Raw genomic sequence first — 27989 nt, 5'->3', positions numbered from 1 at the left:
ATCTGACACGCTCGAGCTTCTCCCGAAATCCCCTCTTCCCCTCCCCAACTAATAGTCCGAGTCATGAGCCACTCTCATGTTTTATTCATTTGTTCAAATTGAAAAAATCGGCCAAGTGCGAGTTGGACTCGAGCACGAAGGGTTCCGTACCATTGAAAAGCAAAATAAGGTAATGTGTTTTTTTTTTTTGTATGGAAGCCCACCTTAATTATTTATTTTATTATTAATTATTAAAGTATAAATACAACTGAGTATTTTGTGAACATTTCAATTTGCCATTATTGATATCGAGCATAAATTACGTTTGTTGTATGGGAATTTCATTTATTTTGCTTTTAGTATTTGTTGTTATAGTGGCAACAGATATACACAATCTGTGAAACTTTTAGAAATCTAGCTATAGCGGTTCTTGAGATACAGCCTGCTGACAGACAGACGGACAGACAGACATCGAAGTCTTAGTAATAGGGTTCCGTTTTTACCCTTTGTTTACGGAACCCTAAAAATCTAGCAATCGAAATAATAAGTTGGTATCAAAACAAAGCACAAGGAAAAGTGGAATTCGCAATTCCCTAACTCCTGAAGATGCATAGTTTCACGTTTGAATTTCTTGAACAAACGTTATTACAGTTAGTATGGTGAAATGTACTGCTAAAACAATTCACAATACTACAAACTGATAAAACGAAAAGTGGATTGACGTATTTCGATTTAGAACTATACGAAAATACTTGAAATGTTTTGGTACATTTTATAAGGCTAGTTTATTTTATCTTCTTTAATATTGTAACTGGAATATTATTACTTGCTCTAACATCATCATGGAGACGGTCAATTTTGTATTAAATAAATAAAAATGAATAAAATAAAATGTCTTTTATTTTATTCATTTTTATTTATTTAATAATTAGTATTACAAATTCGCCAAAAGCAACGGCTACAATTTCAATATTCTTACTATACACGAGTTAGGAATGCGATGATTTAATGAAACCTACGTACTTAACTGCATGTCTAAACTTTGGAGTAGTCGCAAGTTGGTCCTTCTCAAACGACCTATTTTCTTACTAACTGCCAACTTAAGTCGAACATTAAATGAGTTTAATAGTCCCCCACTTTTATTAATTGCACGTAACGTGGTATGTATTTATACGCGAAATCCTTGGAATAATTATGAAAGCGTTAAACGGGTTAACTAGCGAAGTAACGATTCATATTGCATTTAGCCGCTGGCAGTAATTAAGATTTCAGGAGCCTGCAAACGCCTGTGTCGGCGGACCTTTCTCAATTTGGCTTATGAAGAAAATACCATTAAATTTTAACTATTATTATAAAATCGTATATAAAGCTTCCAAATACAGATGTAAAATTTTAAAAGAGCTCAATTGACTGACGTCATGTGCATGGTTACAATGGGATAAGCAGTTGGTGTCAAAGTTCTTTTTAGTGTATGCAGCAGTTCGCATACAATTGAATGAAAAAAGGAAGGGAAATCTCATTATTTAAGGCTCCTCGTCCAATAACATTTGGTAGCATTTATGCTATTAATATTATATTCAGCCACCATTGCGGTCCTTATTTTTTTTTCTTTAAACCTAGAGAGTCCAATTATGGAGTATGCAATATTTTATGTGTCCGTTAATAATTCAAAAGGAATTCATTAGATTGTGTTGACACCGACAAATGCCCCTTTACATATTCTCGCGGAGATTCCGAAGATTGAGCCATGAAATTGAAAACGATCCCTTTGAAGAAATTTATTCCAGGCACGAACTGCTCCCACTCCGATGACGAGAAGATTTGCTCGTTTATTTTTATGAAATTATTGGAGACACTCCATTTTCATTCACGTTTTAGCATAAAAGTATTATGACCTCGGCTAATATTTAAATTGCTGTTGTACAGGAGTTAAAATATTCTTTGAACATTTTTACCGCCTGAAAAGACGTTAAAATTGTTTGACAGTAAAAATACCTACTTATGTAATGTGCTAGATATTTGAAACTTCACAACCGCTGTTAGAATTTTAGAAAGTAAAAATAACTGAAGTATCATAATGGCACACATTAATAGTAAACCACAATAAAATATATTAAAATTATTTTAAATAGGTATTTACAATTATAAAAAATTAAACGTGACCCAATTAAGTAAAGAGATTTTTTTACCGTTTAAAAAAGGAGGTTATCAATGTACGTATTACATACTGTTTGTAATATTTTCAGAGGGCCTAGACCAGCGGCAAGCGATTGTCGTAAACGCCAACGCCAACGCCACAAAATGTATGGGATTTGACATTAGTATTCGTTAGCGAAGCGATGACTTGTATGTCAAATTGCATACATTTTGTTAGCGTTTACGATTATCGCTTGTCACTAATTGTCTACTAGGGCTAAACTGCCCAGTTCTCATATGTGTTAGTCTATATCGGCGTCTGAACCAATGTGCTAAATTTCAAAACTAAGTATATGTTTGTGTTCGCATATCTCCGGAACAACAAGTCCGATTTAAGTGGTTCTTTTTTGTACTTACTAGGTATTGCTCAACTTAAAATAATACTGCAAGTTTCATCAAAATCGGTTCAGCAGTTTTTGAAAAAGGGAAATCTTTGAATTCCTAATTACGTACAATTTTCAAGTCTTTTTTCTGTCTTATTAAAATACATACAGGGTGTAACAAAACTAAGTGATAATACTTTAAGGTGCAGTGTCACGTTCCTTGTAGTAAATTAGCGCTGTAAGACCATTTTTTTTTCACTTTGTATGGGGAAAATCGTGATGCTGGAGCACTTGCTCATACAAAAATGAAAAAAAAGTTTGGTCTTTTAGAGCTACTACTTTCACAGTGAACTCTCTACAACAGTGGTTCTTAACCTTTTAGTCATGACTTCATGAGGGACTATTTTACCAAAATATGTTTGTCTAGCCGGGGACCACCCGGAAAGAAAACAAGGACAAGTTTTTAATTAGCACTCATTTTTTTTATTTGGCAAAAATCTAAAAATTACAGATTTTAATTAAATGTGATTTTTATGACTACAATATAGTCCATACTCATTACTAACTTCTCAATTCTCACATATTATTAGGATTGCTTCGCGGACCACTTCGAATGCCTCCAGGGACCACGTCCAGCGGTCCGCGGACCACCGGTTAAAAACCACTGCTCAACAAGGTGTGTACGTGTTGTACACACCTTAAAGTATTATCGCTTAGTTTTGTTTCACCTGTATAAATAAAAAATAATTATCTATAAAATTTCACTCTCAACAAGCCTAAAGCTTTTCAAAAACTAAACAATTCATTACAAAAATCCACGTCAGTTAATATTTTCACCATAAAATATTATTCAATTAAAGAATAATAAAATTTAAAACGACCGACTTTAGTTCTATATTTATACGTCCAAACGAAACAAACTTTTCCACTTTTTCACGGTGACATGCCAACCACACGTTCTCTATTACAAACTCGCGCTTTCCATTATCTCTGCGACCGAATTTGTTTTAAAATTTTCGCTTCACTTTTTTAAATACACCCATGAAAATACCATTGTTTTTTAACAATAATCACTACGCAACAATGTGACCTAGAGTATTATTTATTAAGAGATAAAAACAGAGAATTTAGATGAAACTGTGACCTCTTAATTAAGAAAATGAAAGATAATTAGAAAAAAACTAATCTGCGCATTTTGGAGACTAATAAAATCTGTTCAGATGATAATTCATCTGAACAGATTTTTAAATTAATTATTTATTGCCATAAACTAAGGCTGCGTTTCCACTGAAGCGGAGCGGAGCGGAGCGGAGCGAAGCTTAGCGATGCCCGAATTGACCAATCACTATGCTCGAAATCTCCGCTCCGCTTCAATGGAAACAGCACGAGCGGGGTGGAGCGGAGCTGAGCGGATATTCATTAGAAACGCAGCCAGCGAGGCGAAGCGGTGCGGAGGACAACGGGGTGCAGAGCGGAGGACAGCGGAACGGGGCGGTACGGAGCTGGGCGGTGCGGAGCGGTGCGGGACCGTGCGTACTCGCGCTCAGGCGGTCACTGGCGACCGCGACATCGTTACGTCACAATAGACATAACTCCGCTCCGCTCCACTCCGCTCTGCTCTGCTTCAGTGGTAACACTGAGCACTTTTCACCGCTCCTCTCCGCTCCGCTCCGCTTCAGTGGAAACGCAGCCTAAGCGCACAAACACAACTCGAAATGACATTGGGCACGAAAGAGCTGTTTTTAACGCTTGATTTACCTAACAATATCCACATAGATGAACTTAAAAAAAATAACTAATTATTTGTTACATTATACGCAATAATAATATTTCGTGTTATTTTGTTAGTTAGTGTTAGTTTGTCAAAAAAAAATATACCAAAATGCGCAAATAATTCGCAGCGAGTGAATTTTGCAAGACTGCAGTTATAGATGTGATTTAATAGTTGCAGGTAAGAATATAAATTTATAATTTAATAAGTATTGATGTCACAATTCAGTTAATAGCGTCCTATGTTTTTAAAACATAAGCGCAATACGATGCGCTTATAAGGCTAAGGGCCTGTTTCACCACTTTCTGATAAAGTGCCTAATAGGCTTCAAAACTTTTTTGACAGATTCTCCATACTTGATCTGACAAGTTAATTGGTGGATAGCCTTATCGGGAAGTGGGGAAACAGGCCCTAAATCTTCCAAAAAAGGAACGCATCTAGCTAGTACAATAGTTGATATTATAATTCTCTAAACACCAATTTATTGTATTGTTGAATAATTATTTCCTGCGTAAGTTATTTCTATAACTCAACACCAAGACGAACCGCTTACGCAGGTGCTCATAGAAATATTTTGATCCCTGACGCGTAATGACCTCTTCGAATGAAAACTGAAAATATCGCGAACGCCATTCGTCATGTCATTATGCAAGGAAAGGGCGAGCTTTACGACTATAATAACATGAGATGTCTGACTCCGGCCTGAATGGTGAAACGTTCTTTATTGTACCATGTTTTATGCGAACGATTAACCTTTTAATGCTATGCCCCGGCAAAATGAAAATCCTATTGAAAATAAATGTTATGCCTTAATTTTTATTTCGTCCGTACTCGTTCGCGAGCTATTTATGACAGGCCATATCCCACATTAATCCAGCCCGAAGAGCTCTCAGCTTTCTATGAACTGTAAACGCAATTTAAAAACTTTGGTGAAAAACCTTTCACCATAATTTTTAAATGTACGGGTAGGCTTATTACATTAAGTCTAGCTTCAAATATGAAATCTACTAAAACTAATTATTTAGTTCTGAATACTACAGGCAAAGTAGTGTCCAGACTTTAAAATATGTCTCAGTTAAACTATACCTATTATGGCACTGAATTTTTATGACGTCACATAGTAGGATATTTTAATATCAAATAGTACAGATGAAGTATAGAACGTGATCTCATATAAGAATCAGGTTTCCATCGACGCGCGACGTGTTGATTACACCACAATACCAGCAATCACGCCTCCCGCCCGCCCTCGCCGCGCCGGTGCAAAAATACGCGGTACCGAAGAATTGACATATCAAAAAAGAAAAACCGCTGTCAAACAATGCATCGCAAGCAAAGAAAAATCATTATCAATACTGTGGTCTGTAGTAGTTTTAGGTATTTATAAATTTACTTATGTAATAGGTATTATATAGAAGTCATAGGCTTCCTCGAGCAAAGAGATGCTAGGCCTAGATTTTCTCCTAAAACTGTCAAGAAGGAGGAAAAACTAAACATCTCTTGACGTTGAGATATTATGGGAAATAATTATGATTATAACCACCATGCAATCCATCCACCAGTAGTATTTATAAATTTATACTGTTTTGATTGATTATGGAAGCAGTATTTATAAATACTGCATGCCTATTATGATATACTAATCATAGAAGAATACTTTGCTACATATTATAATATAGGTAATCGCCTGTCCATCTTTGGTCCATCGTGGGCCAGTGTGAAGTGGCTGCAAAACGTTTTCTGCCCAACACGAGTAATTTTATTTAAATAAAAAATTAACATTGCCAGTTGCACTTCTATAATTTTATTAAAGACTAGCGACCCGCCCCGGCTTCGCACGGGTAATAAATATATAGCCTATGTCACTCACTGAAAAAATGATTAAAATCGATTCAGTAGTTTTTAATCTATACTAATATTATAAAGAGGTAAACTTTGTTTGTTTACTCATAGATCTTCTACTACTACTCGACTAAGAGCTGACGACCAAATCAGTCATGTAGCTTCAGCTGTGTTAAAACTCCGTTAGCTACTTCCCTGAACAACCCTTTCTGATAATCTGCGTGCTGGCAGGCCGTGGGCGGTGGGTGTGGGAGTGGTGGGGTGGGGAAAAATGAAAAAAATATGACTGTCTGTCTGACTGTATGACTCCAGGCTGAATCACAAGGATCGCTATAGATAGACTTCTGAAATTTATATCTATAGATAGACTTCTGAAATACGGTACCCTTCGTGCGTGAGCCCGTCTCGCACTTGGCCGGTTATTCTTTATTATCTATGTGAAAAAATTATAAATTAACATGTACATACCATCGCAAACACTATTAAGTCGCTGAAATTACATTTTTTCCAATTTTTTCCCCACCCCACTACTCCCACACCCACCGCCCACGGCCTGCCAGCACGCAGATTATCAGAAAGGGTTGTTCAGGAAAGTAGCTAACGGAGTTTTAATACAGCTGAACCTACATTTTTTTTCTTTTTTTCCCCACCCCACTACTCCCACACCCACCGCCCACAGCCTGCCAGCACGCAAATTATCAGAAAGGGTTGTTCAGGGAAGTAGCTAACGGAGTTTTAACACAGCTGAAGCTACATCGCTGATTTGGTCGTCAGCTCTCTGTCGATACTACTGATAGATCTACACTACTTACTACTCAATAGTCAATACTCTGAATAGATCTAAACTCCTCTGCCGCGAGCGCACCCCCGACCCCGCCTTGGTAGCAGCGCCCACTTCGAAACGGGTGAAAATCGCAAAATTTTAATTTCGCCATAACTTCTAAACCAAACGTCCAATTTTAATCAATCAAAGACCAAATATTGTCTACATAAACTGTACTTAGAGATGAAATAATTTATTTTGATAAGGATTATTAGCATGAGTAAATTAAATGCGTTTAAATGTAGTCCAAAAAAATCAAGATTTTTAAATAAAAAAATGGTTGTTGTGCCTCACTTGACATAGATAGGTATAGTGTGTCGCGGACATTTTTGTAGATATTTATAAGATCTACATTTATTTAGAACATTGTATGGTTTTATCTTTTATAGTTTAGGCAGCGTACGCAAAATAAGTAAATTTTCTGGTTGTTTCCGAAAAACTGAAATATCTTACGGAACTCTATATTTTCCAAATAAAAAGTAGCCTATGTTACTCGTAAATAATGTAGCTTTCGAATGGTGAAAGAATTTTTAAAATCGGTCCAGTAGTTTTTGAGCCTATTCATTACAATTAAACAAACAAACAAACAAACAAACAAAGTTTACCTCTTTATAATATTAGTATAGACTACTTGAAGGCTTAAATTTTTAACCATTTACATTTCGTGCGGCCTCTCGAAAAATACGTTTAAATCGAACGGTTTATCATATTATGTACGTCCGTTATATGAAGTCCGCTGCGAGGATAAAATTTCATTAACGGCACATGTTCAATTATCGAATAGGACAGGTCGGATGGTGCTTACTGATAGCGCTCACTCTATTGATTAATAAATAGACTCTGATAGGCCTGACGCGTCTTGCTCGTGTCAAACGGATATTGCATTATTACTGGCCTCTTGTACATGTGGCCTATAACGTAGGCCTCCGATGACTTTGTAGCTTCTGCACATTTTCAATTATGGAATAAGTTACAATAATGGAATTTACTTGAGCTTCAGAATTACCTGTTAGTTGGAAATACAACACAACAATCAAATTCATTCAATATTTTCAACAGCGAGCCTAATTTTGCGACCTACGACGCGTCCAAGCTTGCTACAACAATAAAATAGTTATGTAGACCGTACCGTAAAGGGAAAAAACTTGTTAAATAGTAAAATAGTATTTCAATTCCAGTTAAAAATTTTAACATGCCTTTCTCAGACCAAATAAAAAAGACTTTTTATGTGCTCTAAGATGCTTTTGATTTTTAACACATCGACTTACTATAATTAATAACGATAATAAATTAGCCAGATCCCGACATTTATGATTAGTATCAACTATAATAAAAAATGCTTTTATATTTCTCAAAGGTACCCAAAATCCGATTATTTTCCTAGTTTCCCTTGTCTTCAAAGTAAACGTATTGAACTGGAATGTTCCACGTCAGAGGTAAAAGCAAGTATTCATGTTTAATTTCGTATAAAGAGGCCTTAAAAAATATCTTCCCTCATCCCTGAACCCGAATTCCTGCGCTGCGTTCGAAGTTCGAACGTATATCAAAAATATATTTTGACTATTTTGATAATATAAAACCTATCTTAAACAAAAAATGTCTGATTATATGTTTATTGTTTACCTCTTTACATTTATCACAGAGATATCAATAAGTATCCATACTACATACTCCCGGAAAAGGACATACTTTTATCATGGAAAAATGTACAGTTCCTTCGCGTTAACCGAATTTTGACTCAACAGAAAGTTTGTTTTAGTTTTATTTGTATCATATTTTGAAATAGCCGGACTATAGAATATTATGTGCTATATAGACCTGTTTGACCTGACCTATGGCGTATATATTATGAGAAAGGCCTTATCAGAATGGGGTGGTGGAATCTCTATCGGAGGCTTTAAAATAAGTAACCTGAGATATGCGGATGACACAACTCTCTTTGAGTCAACAGAAGCGGAACTTGCTGAACTCTTTAGAAGAGTGAGACTTCATGAGAGTAGACTAGTTGGACTTACCTTACGTTTACTTTGAAGACAAGGGAAACTAGGAAAATAATCGGATTTTGGGTACCTTTGAGAAATATGTTTTTTGCTTACTCATCAAAAACGGTGCTTCGTACGAAATTCTCTTCTATGACATAATAAAAGCTAATAAAATTCTCTACAACTTCGTCCTTTACACTTTGTCCACACATCTCCAATCATTGCCTCGCTATGAGCTTCTAAAATTGGCCGATTTTTAAAAGTGTGTTTTTTAGGGTTTCGTACCCAAAGGGTAAAAACGGGACCCTATTACTGAGACTTTGATGTCGGTCCGTCTTCCTGACCATCTGTCTGTCCATCTGTCTGTCCATCTGTCTGTCCGTATGTTTATCCGTCTGTCTGTCCGTCTGTCTGTCCTTCTGTATGTCCGTCTGTCTGTCTCGAGGCTGTAACTCAAGAACGATAATAGCTAGAGAGTTGAAATTTTCAGAGATTATGTATTTCTTTTGCCGCTATAACAATACATACTTAAAAAAAAAAAATTGTAGGGGGGCTCTCATACAACAAACTTGATTTTTCTCATACAAAAAACAACAAAATGTTGAATATCGAACCTTTCCAGAAGTCATTCCTTACCAGCAACACTATAAATTGATGCAATAATATAGGGTGTTTTTATGTGATTTTTTCTTACCTTTATTTTTTTCTCCCATGGCTTAGAGATTTTTTGTCATTGTTGTCACGGACGTAATTGTTGTCAATAAAATGTTCAACTTTTCAAGACCTTTCATTTGGTGTATGTCTCAAAGTGCTACATTAGTTTGGATGATATGCCCCTCCTTCTTTAAAAATTAATTATTAATTATTTATTTTATTTAAAATTTATTTTTAATTTTTAAAGTATAAATATAACTAAGTATTTTGTAATGATTTCAGCCTACCTTATGCCATGATAGATATCGAGCAAAAATTGCAAAAAAAATCAAGTTTGTTGTATGAGAGCCACCTTAAAATATTAAATTTCTTTTGTATTTAGTATTTATTGTTATAGCGGCAATAGAAATACATAATCTCTGAAAATTTCAACTCTCTAGCTATTATCGTTCTTGAGCCATAGTCGGAGACAGACAGACGGACAGACAGAAGGACAGACAGACGGACAAACAGACGGACAAATAGACGGACAGACAGAAGGTCAGGAAGACGGACATACATTAAAGTCTCAGTATAAGGTCCCGTTTTTACCCTTTGGGTACGAAACCCTAAAAAACACACTCGGCCAATTTTAGAAGCTCATAGCGAGGCAATAATTAGAGATAGATACAAAGTGTAAAGGACAAAGTTGTAGAGAATTTAATTAGCTTTTTTTATGTAGTACAGTACGAAGCACCGTTTATGATGAGTAAGCAAAAAACCAAAAAACGGGACCTTCTTTTCCCCCCCCCCCCCCCCCATCGGGCTCACCTCGGAGGGGTCAGGACTTTTTGTATGTTTATCTCTAACTAGTCTAAACAAGGTACCAAAGTCAAACTTTCTGCTTTCGACCGACAGTATATATTAAGTCTATAGTCACAATAGTAATTCTGTCTACTCTGGTACAGTGCTCGATAAACAAAGGAGAATGAAGTAAAGTGGTCCAAATTTCCACCACTAACGAGACCCATACTGACTTATTGTCCATTAAAATTTAAATATAGAGTAACATTCATTATGAGACAAATTAAAAATAAGCTGTCTGTAAAAAGTTATGACCATATGAAAAATTATTTTGTGAGTGAAAATATTGATATTAGTATTCATCTATTTCAGTGAAAACCTAAAAAGAAATGCCAAGCGGCTTGACATAACATAGATTTAGTAGTTAAAAAGTGCAATGGATCACAATTAACACTATTTTATCCAATAAAATGGTAGAAAATTTTTTCATTCCGTCATAACTTTTTACTTACAGGATATATTTTTTGGTTGCGGTCCAGTTATGATGGTTCCGTATTTAGCAGACCATTACGTAAATGTTATTGGTTGTGGACATACATAATGGTAAAAAACATGACTTTTCATTCAGCCATAACTTTTCACTGACAGGGTATTTTTGATTGCGGTCTGGTTATAATTATTGAGTATTTAGTAGACAATTTTACCATATAGGTCTCGTTAGTGGTGGAAATTTGGACCAGACTCCATACATTTAAAAACATACTCCTTTCTATGGGAACATAACTATGTTCCCATAGAAATTCGTTTATCGCGCACTGTACGTACGGGGCCAACATTTAGTTTACAAATATTTATCAATACTAATATTTACTAGGTACCTGAACAATGTCAACACAAACACAATGGGTAGGGCCAAAAAAGCACCAGTAGTTGGTGCCATGTTCGGGCTCGGTCGCGCCGGCTCCATCCATTTGGCGAGCATCATCAACAACCCTCGCATCACACTTAAGTACATCGTCGACGACCGCAAGGAGAAGTTTGCGGACCTCAAGTCCTACTGGAACCTCAGCGATGACGTCACCTTTCTGACGTCTAAGGAGAGCGATCGCGTCTTCAAGGACAAAGCGTGAGTATACCGACTTTGATCTTGTCATTTCATTTTTACCATTGCCTTTTTCGAATCTCTATATTCTATCGATAAGATATTTTGATACAACATTACTACAAACGGGTTGTTCCATACAATTAAGTGTAATTAAATTGATTTCAGCGTCAACGCCGTGTTCGTTGGCTCCCCGACATTCACACACCACGATATCGTCGTCAACGCGATCGCTAACAACAAAGATGTTTTCTGTGAGAAACCCATCGCTGAAAGTATCGAAGATACGAAAAAGTGTTACGACACAGCCAAGGCTAAGGGACGAGTCCTGTTTGCCGCCTTCAACCGCAGGTTCGATCCGGCATACAGATCTCTGAAGGAACAAGTCAGGAAGGGAGCCGTTGGTCACGTCCAAATTCTCAAAGTTACAGCAAGAGACTCTCCATTGCCTTCTGTTGAATACTTAAAGACTTCAGGTAATTGAGTTAATAAAAAATGTTGCTGTAGTTTTTTGTTGTTGTGTAAATTACATGTAATTCTTTATGCTAAAAGATTCTTCTAGCTGCGTTATAGTCAGGGAGCCCTAGAACATTTTTTTTTGATTACTATCAAGCTAATTTTTTGTGAGTAGCCGTTTTAGCCGGTTCTGTAATCAACAAAACTTGGTTGAATACAGTAACCTAAAACGGAACCCTAACCAGCAGATTTTTTGTATATTGGTAGGTTAATAGTATAATTTAAGAGTAACATTGTCCTACAAATAGGACAATCCATATTTTAGGAACATCAAATCTCAGTATAAAATCCTTTCTATCTCTGTTAGCTACCACTTTCAAGATTTTTCGCGGATAAAATGAATGTTGTTTGTCTTATCAAAATGAAGCTACTCACAAAAAATTGGCTTGATAGTAATAAAAAAAAAAATGTTCTAGGGCTCCCTATTATGGTTCCGAACCGCTGCCACACTAGTGTCGGTAATCTTCTCTTCCTCTTTTTTCTTTTGTAGCCTTTGAAAAATACACTTCCTGTGTTTTTACTTAAAAAAAAAAACAACTTGGAATTATTACTTGCAGGTGGCGTTTTCCATGACTGCTTGGTGCACGATTTTGATATGTCGTGCTGGGTTTTGGGAGAGTTGCCTGTCCGCGTGCAAGCGACGGCCTCGGCTTTGATTCCGGAAATCAAGGCCATCGATGACTTCGACACCATTGCCTTCCTCCTGACCTTCCCGTCTGGCGCTGTAGCCATCGGAGACAACAGCAGATTCAGTGCCTACGGGTACGACCAAAGACTCGAAGTCTTCGGAAACAAAGGTTCGGACGAGTAAAATGATGAATTACAATATTATTGACTAAGTATAATGTAACCGAATGCAACAGTCAATATAAATAAAAAAGAGCTAGTGCTATTTTTTATCACTGCATTGCATTAGACAACATTTATACAGAATTAAAACTGGATGTATGTATTACAGGTATGATTAAGGTTGAAAACGAGAGACCAGCTCACTCCACGGAAACGGTCATTGGACAAGAAGGCATTAAGCTGAACCCCATTTACTACTCCTTCCCCTCGCGCTACAAGATCGCGTACCAAAACGAACTTGAACATTTCTTGGATGTTGTTCAGTGTACGTATAAATTTTTAGACTATTATAAGTCATATTATTATGCTACTTGACTGACGTTTTATAATAATATTTTACGATTTTTTATCCACTTTTAGATGGTGAACCTATGGACGTCACCAGCTGGCAAACCCTGGCCGTGAGCAAGATCGCCACGGCTGCTGAGCAGAGCGCCCGCACCGGCAAGACTGTAGAACTCGACTGGACCAAAGACGACATTCCCGCCATTTACTCTTAAAAGATAATAAAAAAGGAACTCGAAATATATTTTTATTTTATTTTATTTCTTTTTATTGAGCTCTGAATCTTAGGTACTCCACTTCGACCCTCAGTCCCATACTAATATCTCAATCTACTTGTTAGTTGTTTACATAATATAGCCAAATGATAAGTGATAATATAAGTCAAAAGTTATGTATATATGTTCAAGTTTATGTTTACGTCCAGAACAGCAATTAAAATGATATCTTTTTACTGTAAACACGCTTTCCGTTGAATGAATATAAATACCTAAATTGTGCGGGCTATATTTTGTTTGCACAGAAATTTGATTTTTGCCAAAACTGTGCTAAATGGAATTAAAGTTTCTTTCTTTTGAAGACGACCCATTTGCAATTTATTTATTGGCATATTAAAAACAATATAAAATAGTTTTCATCCAATAACCAGCTCGGTAAAAGTCGACCTATGGCGCTATCTCATACTGAAAGACTGGAAGAGTTAATCCAGTGTGCGTGACACAAAAGTTTCTCATGAAATCCAGTCCAATTAAATAAGTTTTCGTTTGGCTACTACCAATTTAGTTAAATTTGATTATTATTAGTAAAGTCATATCAAAAATAAAACGAGTTGGTTGGTAAAGCACTGTGGAGCTTACTACGGTTATACTATCTAATATTGTGGCCCTACCCATTGGTCTAATTTTGCTGATTTTCCATTAAAACGTTTATAAGTTCGTAAAAATTATAGCTACAGTAATGACCTGGCTATGTTCATGGGACATATTATGTTAACCCATCAAGCCCCGTAAGGACACCGGTAACCGCGACAACAATATAGAATACTTAATTTCTAGTATTCTATATTGTTGTCGCGGTTACCGGTGTCCTTACTTGGCGGAAATCCATAGCTCATTTAGTTTGTTATTATTTTTAGCAATATTCCGCTATAAATAAATCTCAACCAACCAACAACTAAATGAGTGAGTGTACGCATAGGCATGCGTACAGCAACTCCCTCCTCTCCCACACTGCCTATGCGTACACTCGCATGCAAGAACCTGCAAATACCACCACCACACAAGCAATATATAATGTTCGCAAATCCGTGCAAGGCCCCTCACCACCATGCAGGTTGAAAACCTCGACGCGCGTTTCGCCCCAACACCGGAGCATCCTCAGAATGTGGACTCTACTGTTACGTAGTATACAATTACATTCTCTTTGGACTCTACGAACAACGTCCGTCAAGTGCCGCCACCGGCCAAAACACCGCCTTTTATACCCTATCGAGCCCCGCTACTACTACTATCCCCACTATCCCTACTACCCTCACTAGTACCCCCGAACATATTAATAAGCGGTGACGTAGCCAAGCAAGTTTGGTAATTCAACAATGCAAAATATCTGTTATTTTTCTTTTCTTTTATGATCTCTAATTGTTCCAACACGCTCAGCCGAAAGCCTTTATCGCATTTATGTAAACAACAACGATATATTTAGAATACAATAGCATTTCCAAGAATCCCCGATCGAAGGATTGAACAGTACTTTGTGGAATTGCTTATTGGTTTTTTTAATGTTGTTGTTTATTAATGAAATAAGTAGGTATAATTAAAATGTATATTCAGAGTATTGACATCACAGGATCAAACTTAATTTTTAGAGTTTAGTATTAGCTTCAAGTTACCTATATAATCTTGCGTTTCGTCCGCATTTGGTAAAAATGTTATTTAAGTTTTTAAGAATATTCGGCTGGTAATTGGCATGTCATCTTCGGACCAGTGTTACCAGTGCGAGCGCTCTCCTCACAGGCGGTGGCGATTTTCTTACAGCAAGGGGTTGCCAGCTCTTCACATCCATTGTATGATGTATCGCCGCCGTATTAGTTTTTATTTTTAACCGACTTCTTTTATTTTAGACATAGCTGAGCTGTGCCCGTAACCTCGAGCGCGCAAAATAAAATTCTGTAGGGAATGTGCCCTTTTTCGGGATATAAAGTAGCCTACATCTATATCTATACTTAATCTATATCTATACTAATATTATAATTGGGAAGAGTTTGTTTGGTTGTTTGTTTGTTTGTTTGTTTGTTTGTTTGTTTGTTTGTTTGAACGCGCTAATCTCAGGAACTACTGGTCCGATTTGAAAAATTCTTTCAATGTTAGATAGCCCATTTATCGAGAAAGGCTATCAGCTATATTTTATCACGCTAATACTAATAGGAGCGAAGAAATAGAGGAAAGTGTGGAAAAAACGGGGGGAAATTATTTGAAAGGGCTTATTTGAACGCGCTAATCTCAGGAACTACTGTTCCGATTTGATAATTTCTTTCAGTGTTAGATAGCCTATTTATCGAGGAAGGCTACAGCTTTTATTTTATCGCGTTAAGACTAATAGGAGCGAAGAAATAGAGAAAAGTGTGTAAAAAACGGGAGAAATTATTTGAAATGTCTTATTTGAACGCGCTAATCTCAGGAACTACTGGTCCGATTTGAAAAAATATTTCAGTATTAGATAGCCTACTTATCGAGAAAGGCTATAGGTTATATTTTATCACGCTTACTAATAGGAGCGAAGAAATAGCGAAAAGTGTGGAACAAACGGGAGAAATTATTTGAAAGGGCTTGTTTAAACGCGCTAATCTCAGGAACTACTAGAATTTGGTATGGAGATACTTTGAGTCTCGGGAAAGGACAAGGAATACTAATAACTTTGTCCCGGACAATGTACGGTTCCCGCACAATAAACTTTTATGATTCTCGCCTAAACTATTCTATCTATTTTGATGAAATTTGGTACGGCAATACTTTCAGTCTCGGGAAAGGACAAGGGATACTTTTTATCCCGGAAAATATACGGTTTTCGCACAATAAACTTTTATGATTCTCCTAAACTATTTAATCTATTTTGATCAAATTTGGCATGGAGATTGGAGATACTAATTTGAATCTGGGACAAGGAATGTTTTTTGTCCCGGAAAAATGTGCGGTTCCCACATCAAATTTGGTATGGAGATTGGAGATACTAATTTGAATCTGGGACAAGGAATGTTTTTTGTCCCGGAAAAATGTGCGGTTCCCACACAATATACTTTTCTGATTTGCGCGTAAACGATTCAATCGATGTACGGGAACAACTATAAACTAAAGTCCACGCGGATGAAGTCGCGGGCAACAGCTAGTTAATATTATAAAGCGGAAGAGTTTGTTAGTTTGTTTGTTTGTTTGAATGCGCTAATCTCAGGAACTACGGACCCGATTTAAAAAAATATTTCAGTGTTACTTAGTCCATTTATCGAGGAAGGCTATATACTATTTATTATCACGCTAAGACTAATAGGAACGAAGAAAAATGAGGAAAATGTGGAAAAAACGGGAGGAAATATATTTGAAAGGGCTTATTTGAACACGCTAATCTCAGGAACTACTGGTCCGATTTGAAAAATTCTTTCAGTGCTAGATAGTCCATTTATCGAGAAAGGCTATAGGTTATATTTAATCATGCTAAAACTAATAAGAGCGAAGAAATAGGCAATAACGTGGAAAAAACGGGAGAAATTATTTGAAAGGGCTTATTTGAAAAAATAGTTGGACTTACCATCAACCAAAACAAAACCAAGGTAATGCTCATTGACAGAACTGGTCAATACTCTAGAACCGGAGAACTTGCAGGTTTAGGGTTTGTTAATGAGTTCATTTACCTAGGATCATTGCTCTCGAGCCAGGGCGGTAGCGATGGAGAAATCAAAAGAAGGACGCAAATGGCCAAATCAGCTATGAGCCGACTAACACAAAGAAAAGACTCGTCCAAACAATGGTTTTCTCTATATTTCTCTACGCTTCTGAGTCATGGACCATCCGGGCAGAAGACCGCAAAAAGATCGAGCATTTGAAATGTGGTGTTGGAGAAGAATGCTTCGCATACCGTGGACAGCCAAAAGGATTATAAACAAATCTATTCTCGACCAGCTCAGCGTTAAAGTCAGACTATCGACAACATGGTACAGCAGTCAGCAGTGTTGTCATTTTTCTCTATTCCTTCGCTTCTATTAGTTTTAGCGTGATAAAATATAGCCTATAGCCTTCCTCGATAAATGGGCTATCTACCACTGAAAGAGTTTTTCAAATCGGACCAGTGGTTCCTGAGATTAGCGCGTTCAAATAAGCCCTTTCAAATAATTTCTCCCGTTTTTTCCACGTTATTGCCTATTTCTTCGCTCTTATTAGTTTTAGCATGATTAAATATAACCTATAGCCTTTCTCGATAAATGGACTATCTAGCACTGAAAGAATTTTTCGAATCGGACCATTAGTTCCTGAGATTAGCGTGTTCAAATAAGCCCTTTCAAATATATTTCCTCCCGTTTTTTCCACATTTTCCTCATTTTTCTTCGTTCCTATTAGTCTTAGCGTGATAATAAATAGTATATAGCCTTCCTCGATAAATGGACTAAGTAACACTGAAATATTTTTTTAAATCGGGTCCGTAGTTCCTGAGATTAGCGCATTCAAACAAACAAACAAACTAACAAACTCTTCCGCTTTATAATATTAACTAGACCGCAAAAAGATCGAGCATTTGAAATGTGGTGTTGGAGAAGAATGCTTCGCATACCGTGGACAGCCAAAAGGATTATAAACAAATCTATTCTCGACCAGCTCAGCGTTAAAGTCAGACTATCGACAACATGGTACAGCAGTCAGCAGTGTTGTCATTTTTCTCTATTCCTTCGCTTCTATTAGTTTTAGCGTGATAAAATATAGCCTATAGCCTTCCTCGATAAATGGGCTATCTACCACTGAAAGAATTTTTCAAATCGGACCAGTAGTTCCTGAGATTAGCGTGTTCAAATAAGCCCTTTCAAATATATTTCCTCCCGTTTTTTCCACATTTTCCTCATTTTTCTTCGTTCCTATTAGTCTTAGCGTGATAATAAATAGTATATAGCCTTCCTCGATAAATGGACTATCTAACACTGAAATATTTTTTTAAATCGGGTCCGTAGTTCCTGAGATTAGCGCATTCAAACAAACAAACAAACTAACAAACTCTTCCGCTTTATAATATTAACTAGCTGTTGCCCGCGACTTCATCCGCGTGGACTTTAGTTTATAGTTGTTCCCGTACATCGATTGAATCGTTTACGCGCAAATCAGAAAAGTATATTGTGTGGGAACCGCACATTTTTCCGGGACAAAAAACATTCCTTGTCCCAGATTCAAATTAGTATCTCCAATCTCCATACCAAATTTGATGTGGGAACCGCACATTTTTCCGGGACAAAAAACATTCCTTGTCCCAGATTCAAATTAGTATCTCCAATCTCCATGCCAAATTTGATCAAAATAGATTAAATAGTTTAGGAGAATCATAAAAGTTTATTGTGCGAAAACCGTATATTTTCCGGGATAAAAAGTATCCCTTGTCCTTTCCCGAGACTGAAAGTATTGCCGTACCAAATTTCATCAAAATAGATAGAATAGTTTAGGCGAGAATCATAAAAGTTTATTGTGCGGGAACCGTACATTGTCCGGGACAAAGTTATTAGTATTCCTTGTCCTTTCCCGAGACTCAAAGTATCTCCATACCAAATTCTAGTAGTTCCTGAGATTAGCGCGTTTAAACAAGCCCTTTCAAATAATTTCTCCCGTTTGTTCCACACTTTTCTCTATTTCTTCGCTCCTATTAGTAAGCGTGATAAAATATAACCTATAGCCTTTCTCGATAAGTAGGCTATCTAATACTGAAATATTTTTTCAAATCGGACCAGTAGTTCCTGAGATTAGCGCGTTCAAATAAGACATTTCAAATAATTTCTCCCGTTTTTTACACACTTTTCTCTATTTCTTCGCTCCTATTAGTCTTAACGCGATAAAATAAAAGCTGTAGCCTTCCTCGATAAATAGGCTATCTAACACTGAAAGAAATTATCAAATCGGAACAGTAGTTCCTGAGATTAGCGCGTTCAAATAAGCCCTTTCAAATAATTTCCCCCCGTTTTTTCCACACTTTCCTCTATTTCTTCGCTCCTATTAGTATTAGCGTGATAAAATATAGCTGATAGCCTTTCTCGATAAATGGGCTATCTAACATTGAAAGAATTTTTCAAATCGGACCAGTAGTTCCTGAGATTAGCGCGTTCAAACAAACAAACAAACAAACAAACAAACAAACAACCAAACAAACTCTTCCCAATTATAATATTAGTATAGATATAGATTAAGTATAGATATAGATGTAGGCTACTTTATATCCCGAAAAAGGGCACATTCCCTACAGAATTTTATTTTGCGCGCTCGAGGTTACGGGCACAGCTCAGCTATGTCTAAAATAAAAGAAGTCGGTTAAAAATAAAAACTAATACGGCGGCGATACATCATACAATGGATGTGAAGAGCTGGCAACCCCTTGCTGTAAGAAAATCGCCACCGCCTGTGAGGAGAGCGCTCGCACTGGTAACACTGGTCCGAAGATGACATGCCAATTACCAGCCGAATATTCTTAAAAACTTAAATAACATTTTTACCAAATGCGGACGAAACGCAAGATTATATAGGTAACTTGAAGCTAATACTAAACTCTAAAAATTAAGTTTGATCCTGTGATGTCAATACTCTGAATATACATTTTAATTATACCTACTTATTTCATTAATAAACAACAACATTAAAAAAACCAATAAGCAATTCCACAAAGTACTGTTCAATCCTTCGATCGGGGATTCTTGGAAATGCTATTGTATTCTAAATATATCGTTGTTGTTTACATAAATGCGATAAAGGCTTTCGGCTGAGCGTGTTGGAACAATTAGAGATCATAAAAGAAAAGAAAAATAACAGATATTTTGCATTGTTGAATTACCAAACTTGCTTGGCTACGTCACCGCTTATTAATATGTTCGGGGGTACTAGTGAGGGTAGTAGGGATAGTGGGGATAGTAGTAGTAGCGGGGCTCGATAGGGTATAAAAGGCGGTGTTTTGGCCGGTGGCGGCACTTGACGGACGTTGTTCGTAGAGTCCAAAGAGAATGTAATTGTATACTACGTAACAGTAGAGTCCACATTCTGAGGATGCTCCGGTGTTGGGGCGAAACGCGCGTCGAGGTTTTCAACCTGCATGGTGGTGAGGGGCCTTGCACGGATTTGCGAACATTATATATTGCTTGTGTGGTGGTGGTATTTGCAGGTTCTTGCATGCGAGTGTACGCATAGGCAGTGTGGGAGAGGAGGGAGTTGCTGTACGCATGCCTATGCGTACACTCACTCATTTAGTTGTTGGTTGGTTGAGATTTATTTATAGCGGAATATTGCTAAAAATAATAACAAACTAAATGAGCTATGGATTTCCGCCAAGTAAGGACACCGGTAACCGCGACAACAATATAGAATACTAGAAATTAAGTATTCTATATTGTTGTCGCGGTTACCGGTGTCCTTACGGGGCTTGATGGGTTAACATAATATGTCCCATGAACATAGCCAGGTCATTACTGTAGCTATAATTTTTACGAACTTATAAACGTTTTAATGGAAAATCAGCAAAATTAGACCAATGGGTAGGGCCACAATATTAGATAGTATAACCGTAGTAAGCTCCACAGTGCTTTACCAACCAACTCGTTTTATTTTTGATATGACTTTACTAATAATAATCAAATTTAACTAAATTGGTAGTAGCCAAACGAAAACTTATTTAATTGGACTGGATTTCATGAGAAACTTTTGTGTCACGCACACTGGATTAACTCTTCCAGTCTTTCAGTATGAGATAGCGCCATAGGTCGACTTTTACCGAGCTGGTTATTGGATGAAAACTATTTTATATTGTTTTTAATATGCCAATAAATAAATTGCAAATGGGTCGTCTTCAAAAGAAAGAAACTTTAATTCCATTTAGCACAGTTTTGGCAAAAATCAAATTTCTGTGCAAACAAAATATAGCCCGCACAATTTAGGTATTTATATTCATTCAACGGAAAGCGTGTTTACAGTAAAAAGATATCATTTTAATTGCTGTTCTGGACGTAAACATAAACTTGAACATATATACATAACTTTTGACTTATATTATCACTTATCATTTGGCTATATTATGTAAACAACTAACAAGTAGATTGAGATATTAGTATGGGACTGAGGGTCGAAGTGGAGTACCTAAGATTCAGAGCTCAATAAAAAGAAATAAAATAAAATAAAAATATATTTCGAGTTCCTTTTTTATTATCTTTTAAGAGTAAATGGCGGGAATGTCGTCTTTGGTCCAGTCGAGTTCTACAGTCTTGCCGGTGCGGGCGCTCTGCTCAGCAGCCGTGGCGATCTTGCTCACGGCCAGGGTTTGCCAGCTGGTGACGTCCATAGGTTCACCATCTAAAAGTGGATAAAAAATCGTAAAATATTATTATAAAACGTCAGTCAAGTAGCATAATAATATGACTTATAATAGTCTAAAAATTTATACGTACACTGAACAACATCCAAGAAATGTTCAAGTTCGTTTTGGTACGCGATCTTGTAGCGCGAGGGGAAGGAGTAGTAAATGGGGTTCAGCTTAATGCCTTCTTGTCCAATGACCGTTTCCGTGGAGTGAGCTGGTCTCTCGTTTTCAACCTTAATCATACCTGTAATACATACATCCAGTTTTAATTCTGTATAAATGTTGTCTAATGCAATGCAGTGATAAAAAATAGCACTAGCTCTTTTTTTATTTATATTGACTGTTGCATTCGGTTACATTATACTTAGTCAATAATATTGTAATTCATCATTTTACTCGTCCGAACCTTTGTTTCCGAAGACTTCGAGTCTTTGGTCGTACCCGTAGGCACTGAATCTGCTGTTGTCTCCGATGGCTACAGCGCCAGACGGGAAGGTCAGGAGGAAGGCAATGGTGTCGAAGTCATCGATGGCCTTGATTTCCGGAATCAAAGCCGAGGCCGTCGCTTGCACGCGGACAGGCAACTCTCCCAAAACCCAGCACGACATATCAAAATCGTGCACCAAGCAGTCATGGAAAACGCCACCTGCAAGTAATAATTCCAAGTTGTTTTTTTTTTTAAGTAAAAACACAGGAAGTGTATTTTTCAAAGGCTACAAAAGAAAAAAGAGGAAGAGAAGATTACCGACACTAGTGTGGCAGCGGTTCGGAACCATAATAGGGAGCCCTAGAACATTTTTTTTTTTATTACTATCAAGCCAATTTTTTGTGAGTAGCTTCATTTTGATAAGACAAACAACATTCATTTTATCCGCGAAAAATCTTGAAAGTGGTAGCTAACAGAGATAGAAAGGATTTTATACTGAGATTTGATGTTCCTAAAATATGGATTGTCCTATTTGTAGGACAATGTTACTCTTAAATTATACTATTAACCTACCAATATACAAAAAATCTGCTGGTTAGGGTTCCGTTTTAGGTTACTGTATTCAACCAAGTTTTGTTGATTACAGAACCGGCTAAAACGGCTACTCACAAAAAATTAGCTTGATAGTAATCAAAAAAAAATGTTCTAGGGCTCCCTGACTATAACGCAGCTAGAAGAATCTTTTAGCATAAAGAATTACATGTAATTTACACAACAACAAAAAACTACAGCAACATTTTTTATTAACTCAATTACCTGAAGTCTTTAAGTATTCAACAGAAGGCAATGGAGAGTCTCTTGCTGTAACTTTGAGAATTTGGACGTGACCAACGGCTCCCTTCCTGACTTGTTCCTTCAGAGATCTGTATGCCGGATCGAACCTGCGGTTGAAGGCGGCAAACAGGACTCGTCCCTTAGCCTTGGCTGTGTCGTAACACTTTTTCGTATCTTCGATACTTTCAGCGATGGGTTTCTCACAGAAAACATCTTTGTTGTTAGCGATCGCGTTGACGACGATATCGTGGTGTGTGAATGTCGGGGAGCCAACGAACACGGCGTTGACGCTGAAATCAATTTAATTACACTTAATTGTATGGAACAACCCGTTTGTAGTAATGTTGTATCAAAATATCTTATCGATAGAATATAGAGATTCGAAAAAGGCAATGGTAAAAATGAAATGACAAGATCAAAGTCGGTATACTCACGCTTTGTCCTTGAAGACGCGATCGCTCTCCTTAGACGTCAGAAAGGTGACGTCATCGCTGAGGTTCCAGTAGGACTTGAGGTCCGCAAACTTCTCCTTGCGGTCGTCGACGATGTACTTAAGTGTGATGCGAGGGTTGTTGATGATGCTCGCCAAATGGATGGAGCCGGCGCGACCGAGCCCGAACATGGCACCAACTACTGGTGCTTTTTTGGCCCTACCCATTGTGTTTGTGTTGACATTGTTCAGGTACCTAGTAAATATTAGTATTGATAAATATTTGTAAACTAAATGTTGGCCCCGTACGTACAGTGCGCGATAAACGAATTTCTATGGGAACATAGTTATGTTCCCATAGAAAGGAGTATGTTTTTAAATGTATGGAGTCTGGTCCAAATTTCCACCACTAACGAGACCTATATGGTAAAATTGTCTACTAAATACTCAATAATTATAACCAGACCGCAATCAAAAATACCCTGTCAGTGAAAAGTTATGGCTGAATGAAAAGTCATGTTTTTTACCATTATGTATGTCCACAACCAATAACATTTACGTAATGGTCTGCTAAATACGGAACCATCATAACTGGACCGCAACCAAAAAATATATCCTGTAAGTAAAAAGTTATGACGGAATGAAAAAATTTTCTACCATTTTATTGGATAAAATAGTGTTAATTGTGATCCATTGCACTTTTTAACTACTAAATCTATGTTATGTCAAGCCGCTTGGCATTTCTTTTTAGGTTTTCACTGAAATAGATGAATACTAATATCAATATTTTCACTCACAAAATAATTTTTCATATGGTCATAACTTTTTACAGACAGCTTATTTTTAATTTGTCTCATAATGAATGTTACTCTATATTTAAATTTTAATGGACAATAAGTCAGTATGGGTCTCGTTAGTGGTGGAAATTTGGACCACTTTACTTCATTCTCCTTTGTTTATCGAGCACTGTACCAGAGTAGACAGAATTACTATTGTGACTATAGACTTAATATATACTGTCGGTCGAAAGCAGAAAGTTTGACTTTGGTACCTTGTTTAGACTAGTTAGAGATAAACATACAAAAAGTCCTGACCCCTCCGAGGTGAGCCCGATGGAGGGGGGGGGGGGGGGCAAAGAAGGTCCCGTTTTTTGGTTTTTTGCTTACTCATCATAAACGGTGCTTCGTACTGTACTACATAAAAAAAGCTAATTAAATTCTCTACAACTTTGTCCTTTACACTTTGTATCTATCTCTAATTATTGCCTCGCTATGAGCTTCTAAAATTGGCCGAGTGTGTTTTTTAGGGTTTCGTACCCAAAGGGTAAAAACGGGACCTTATACTGAGACTTTAATGTATGTCCGTCTTCCTGACCTTCTGTCTGTCCGTCTATTTGTCCGTCTGTTTGTCCGTCTGTCTGTCCTTCTGTCTGTCCGTCTGTCTGTCTCCGACTATGGCTCAAGAACGATAATAGCTAGAGAGTTGAAATTTTCAGAGATTATGTATTTCTATTGCCGCTATAACAATAAATACTAAATACAAAAGAAATTTAATATTTTAAGGTGGCTCTCATACAACAAACTTGATTTTTTTTGCAATTTTTGCTCGATATCTATCATGGCATAAGGTAGGCTGAAATCATTACAAAATACTTAGTTATATTTATACTTTAAAAATTAAAAATAAATTTTAAATAAAATAAATAATTAATAATTAATTTTTAAAGAAGGAGGGGCATATCATCCAAACTAATGTAGCACTTTGAGACATACACCAAATGAAAGGTCTTGAAAAGTTGAACATTTTATTGACAACAATTACGTCCGTGACAACAATGACAAAAAATCTCTAAGCCATGGGAGAAAAAAATAAAGGTAAGAAAAAATCACATAAAAACACCCTATATTATTGCATCAATTTATAGTGTTGCTGGTAAGGAATGACTTCTGGAAAGGTTCGATATTCAACATTTTGTTGTTTTTTGTATGAGAAAAATCAAGTTTGTTGTATGAGAGCCCCCCTACAATTTTTTTTTTTTAAGTATGTATTGTTATAGCGGCAAAAGAAATACATAATCTCTGAAAATTTCAACTCTCTAGCTATTATCGTTCTTGAGTTACAGCCTCGAGACAGACAGACGGACATACAGAAGGACAGACAGACGGACAGACAGACGGATAAACATACGGACAGACAGATGGACAGACAGATGGACAGACAGATGGTCAGGAAGACGGACCGACATCAAAGTCTCAGTAATAGGGTCCCGTTTTTACCCTTTGGGTACGAAACCCTAAAAAACACACTTTTAAAAATCGGCCAATTTTAGAAGCTCATAGCGAGGCAATGATTGGAGATGTGTGGACAAAGTGTAAAGGACGAAGTTGTAGAGAATTTTATTAGCTTTTATTATGTCATAGAAGAGAATTTCGTACGAAGCACCGTTTTTGATGAGTAAGCAAAAAACCAAAAAACGGAACCTTCTTTATCCCCCCCCCCCCCTCCCTCGGGCTCACCTCGGAGGGGTCAGGACTTTTAGTATGTTTATCTCCTAACTACTCTAAACAAAGTACCAAATTTAAAATTTCTGCTTTCGACTTTTCCAAGCAGACCCCCATTTTGGGCATTCGTTTACTAGGCTATGAAGACAGATTTTTTTGAGTTCCCAGCATTGTTCTCATAGAAAAAGTTGTTCATTTTGACGAGCTCATATTTTGATGGTTTCAAGGATAACGGTGTTTACACAAACACACTGTATTTTTCGAAATTATGATTCTTTCTGGGCTTTTCAACAAATATCTGTTACACTTATTGAGTTAGACACAAAAATATAGTAATTTAAATTCTGAAAAAAATATATGTATTAGTTAAGGATCTAACACAGTGGAATTTATATTCCATTACACAATATCATGAATTCCACTCGATAGAAAAAAATCCCAAACCTACTTCTGCTTTTAACGAAATGTCCATACTGTGTCCAAATTATTTGGAATTTTCAGATAATTTTTGCACTGAATTAAAGACAAAGAATATATCTAGAGCGATTCGTTTTTTTGACTCGATTTAATTGATGTATAAAAAAACGACGATCAAAAAACTATAAAATAGCAGGCGCAAAGTGTGTGACTGAAAGCGTACCAGCCGAACCTGTGTGTGTGTCACTTTTAAATCTTGAAAATCGTCCGTTTCTGGGAATACAAGGCCTTAAATAACTTGCACTACTACAATCACACACTTTATAAAATAATGGCTAAAGGAAATAATTAGTATTGTATTTAATTTTTAAGTAATCATCAAAAACATTTTTGGGACTTGCGACCTTTACTTTCGTGCTATAATGCGGAAACCGTTGTAACGCGATATTGTTCACTATTAGCTGCAGCGCAAAGCACAATGTCCGGGGGCACGATTCTGGAATGTATGAATGGTGTGTAGGCGGGGCTAGCGTGCTTTGATATTTTTGACAGCCCGCTCTTAACCTACCACCGGTTCGGGAACTACCTTGTGAGAAGAACCGGCGTAAGAAAGTCGAAAAAATTTAAATAAGTAAAAATTTTAATAAGCATGATAATAAAATACTTATTTTATATTTTTTCCTCGTGATTTTTCAATTAGGAAAACTGTTTAGTTGAACTACTCACTCGGTGTGTCGGAAGTCGACTTCGGGATACGTAACCTCCAGCTTGTAAGGGGATGGTCCAGCAAACTTCTTGGTCGCCATTGTTTGCTTTTAAACCTGAACGCTGAACAGATACATGTAATAATATATTATAATACTAACATAGTTACTCTTCGGGCAAATGTAATTTCCTGTTTAATTAGACAATTTAATATTAACTTAGTAATATCGTTACCAACAAAAATTTTGCGAATGAAGAAATTGAATTAAAAAAATCGTGTTTGTTTTGGTATTTTTCTCTAATTTAATATAAGAAGATACTTAATACTATTAACGATATTTTTATAGCAATAGCCTACCTTCTAGTTGCAGGGAGACTGGTAAATAAATCTCCTCTTCGGCTTTATTTATATAGATATCTTCGCGTTATCTCCATTCAGTATACCTACTTATGTAGTTCAAAACATGAATTATAAAACAATACATAACCAGATAACGTTATCTATCACAGGTCAGTTGTAAAATAATAATAAGTACGTAATAGTATATTTATTAGTGTAGGGTTCCGTACTCTAGTATACTACTTAACTAAATAATACCTAGAACATAGCCAAATTATTATCTAAAAAGTAATAAATAATTCTTACTCTTTAGTAGTTGGTGCCTCCGAAGTGCCTCTTTCGGAATCTGGGAGCACGGCAGTGCTCCAGCCAAGCTTTTTAGCAAAGGCACGGCCGTAGCATACTTTTCTCGAAGCGGTTCGCGGCTTTTTCCCTTTCCCTTTATCTTCGATGTTAACAAAGCTAGGGATTTAGAATTTCGGTGACTAAGAGCAAGTATTAAAACTAGCTTAACATCCAAATTACATAACATTTCGATAAATAGTTTAATAGTTACGGATGATCAAAGTTACTACATTTTATCACTCACTGACTGACAGATCATCAAAATTCTAAGGTACTTCTACAAGACTTAGAACCTTGAAATTTGGCGGTAAACA

General features: G+C 36.7%; 2 protein-coding genes across 2 annotated transcripts; one reads left to right on the top strand and one right to left on the bottom strand.

The window, feature by feature from the left end:
* Positions 1–20: 20 nt before the first annotated feature.
* Positions 21–27413, bottom strand: LOC121728686 (uncharacterized oxidoreductase YrbE-like). Its single transcript, XM_042116916.1, has 8 exons — positions 27349–27413; positions 27012–27113; positions 23372–23623; positions 22920–23227; positions 22083–22322; positions 21765–21920; positions 21517–21669; positions 21–51 (listed from the first exon to the last, which is right to left on the bottom strand). The coding sequence occupies exons 2-7, from the start codon at positions 27089–27091 to the stop codon at positions 21530–21532; spliced, it is 1176 nt and encodes a 391-aa protein (XP_041972850.1). The 5' UTR covers positions 27092–27113; positions 27349–27413; the 3' UTR covers positions 21–51; positions 21517–21529.
* On the top strand, positions 3872–13361 carry LOC121729077 (uncharacterized oxidoreductase YrbE-like). The gene is made up of 6 exons (XM_042117465.1): positions 3872–4027; positions 11151–11479; positions 11624–11931; positions 12529–12768; positions 12930–13085; positions 13181–13361. The coding sequence occupies exons 1-6, from the start codon at positions 3872–3874 to the stop codon at positions 13318–13320; spliced, it is 1329 nt and encodes a 442-aa protein (XP_041973399.1). The 3' UTR covers positions 13321–13361.
* Positions 27414–27989: the final 576 nt, after the last annotated feature.

The sequence above is a fragment of the Aricia agestis genome, chromosome 7, assembly GCF_905147365.1.
Source record: "Aricia agestis chromosome 7, ilAriAges1.1, whole genome shotgun sequence".
NCBI lineage: Eukaryota > Metazoa > Arthropoda > Insecta > Lepidoptera > Lycaenidae > Aricia > Aricia agestis.
Note: the sequence above shows the minus strand (reverse complement) of the source record. Positions and strands in the feature narration are given on the sequence as shown.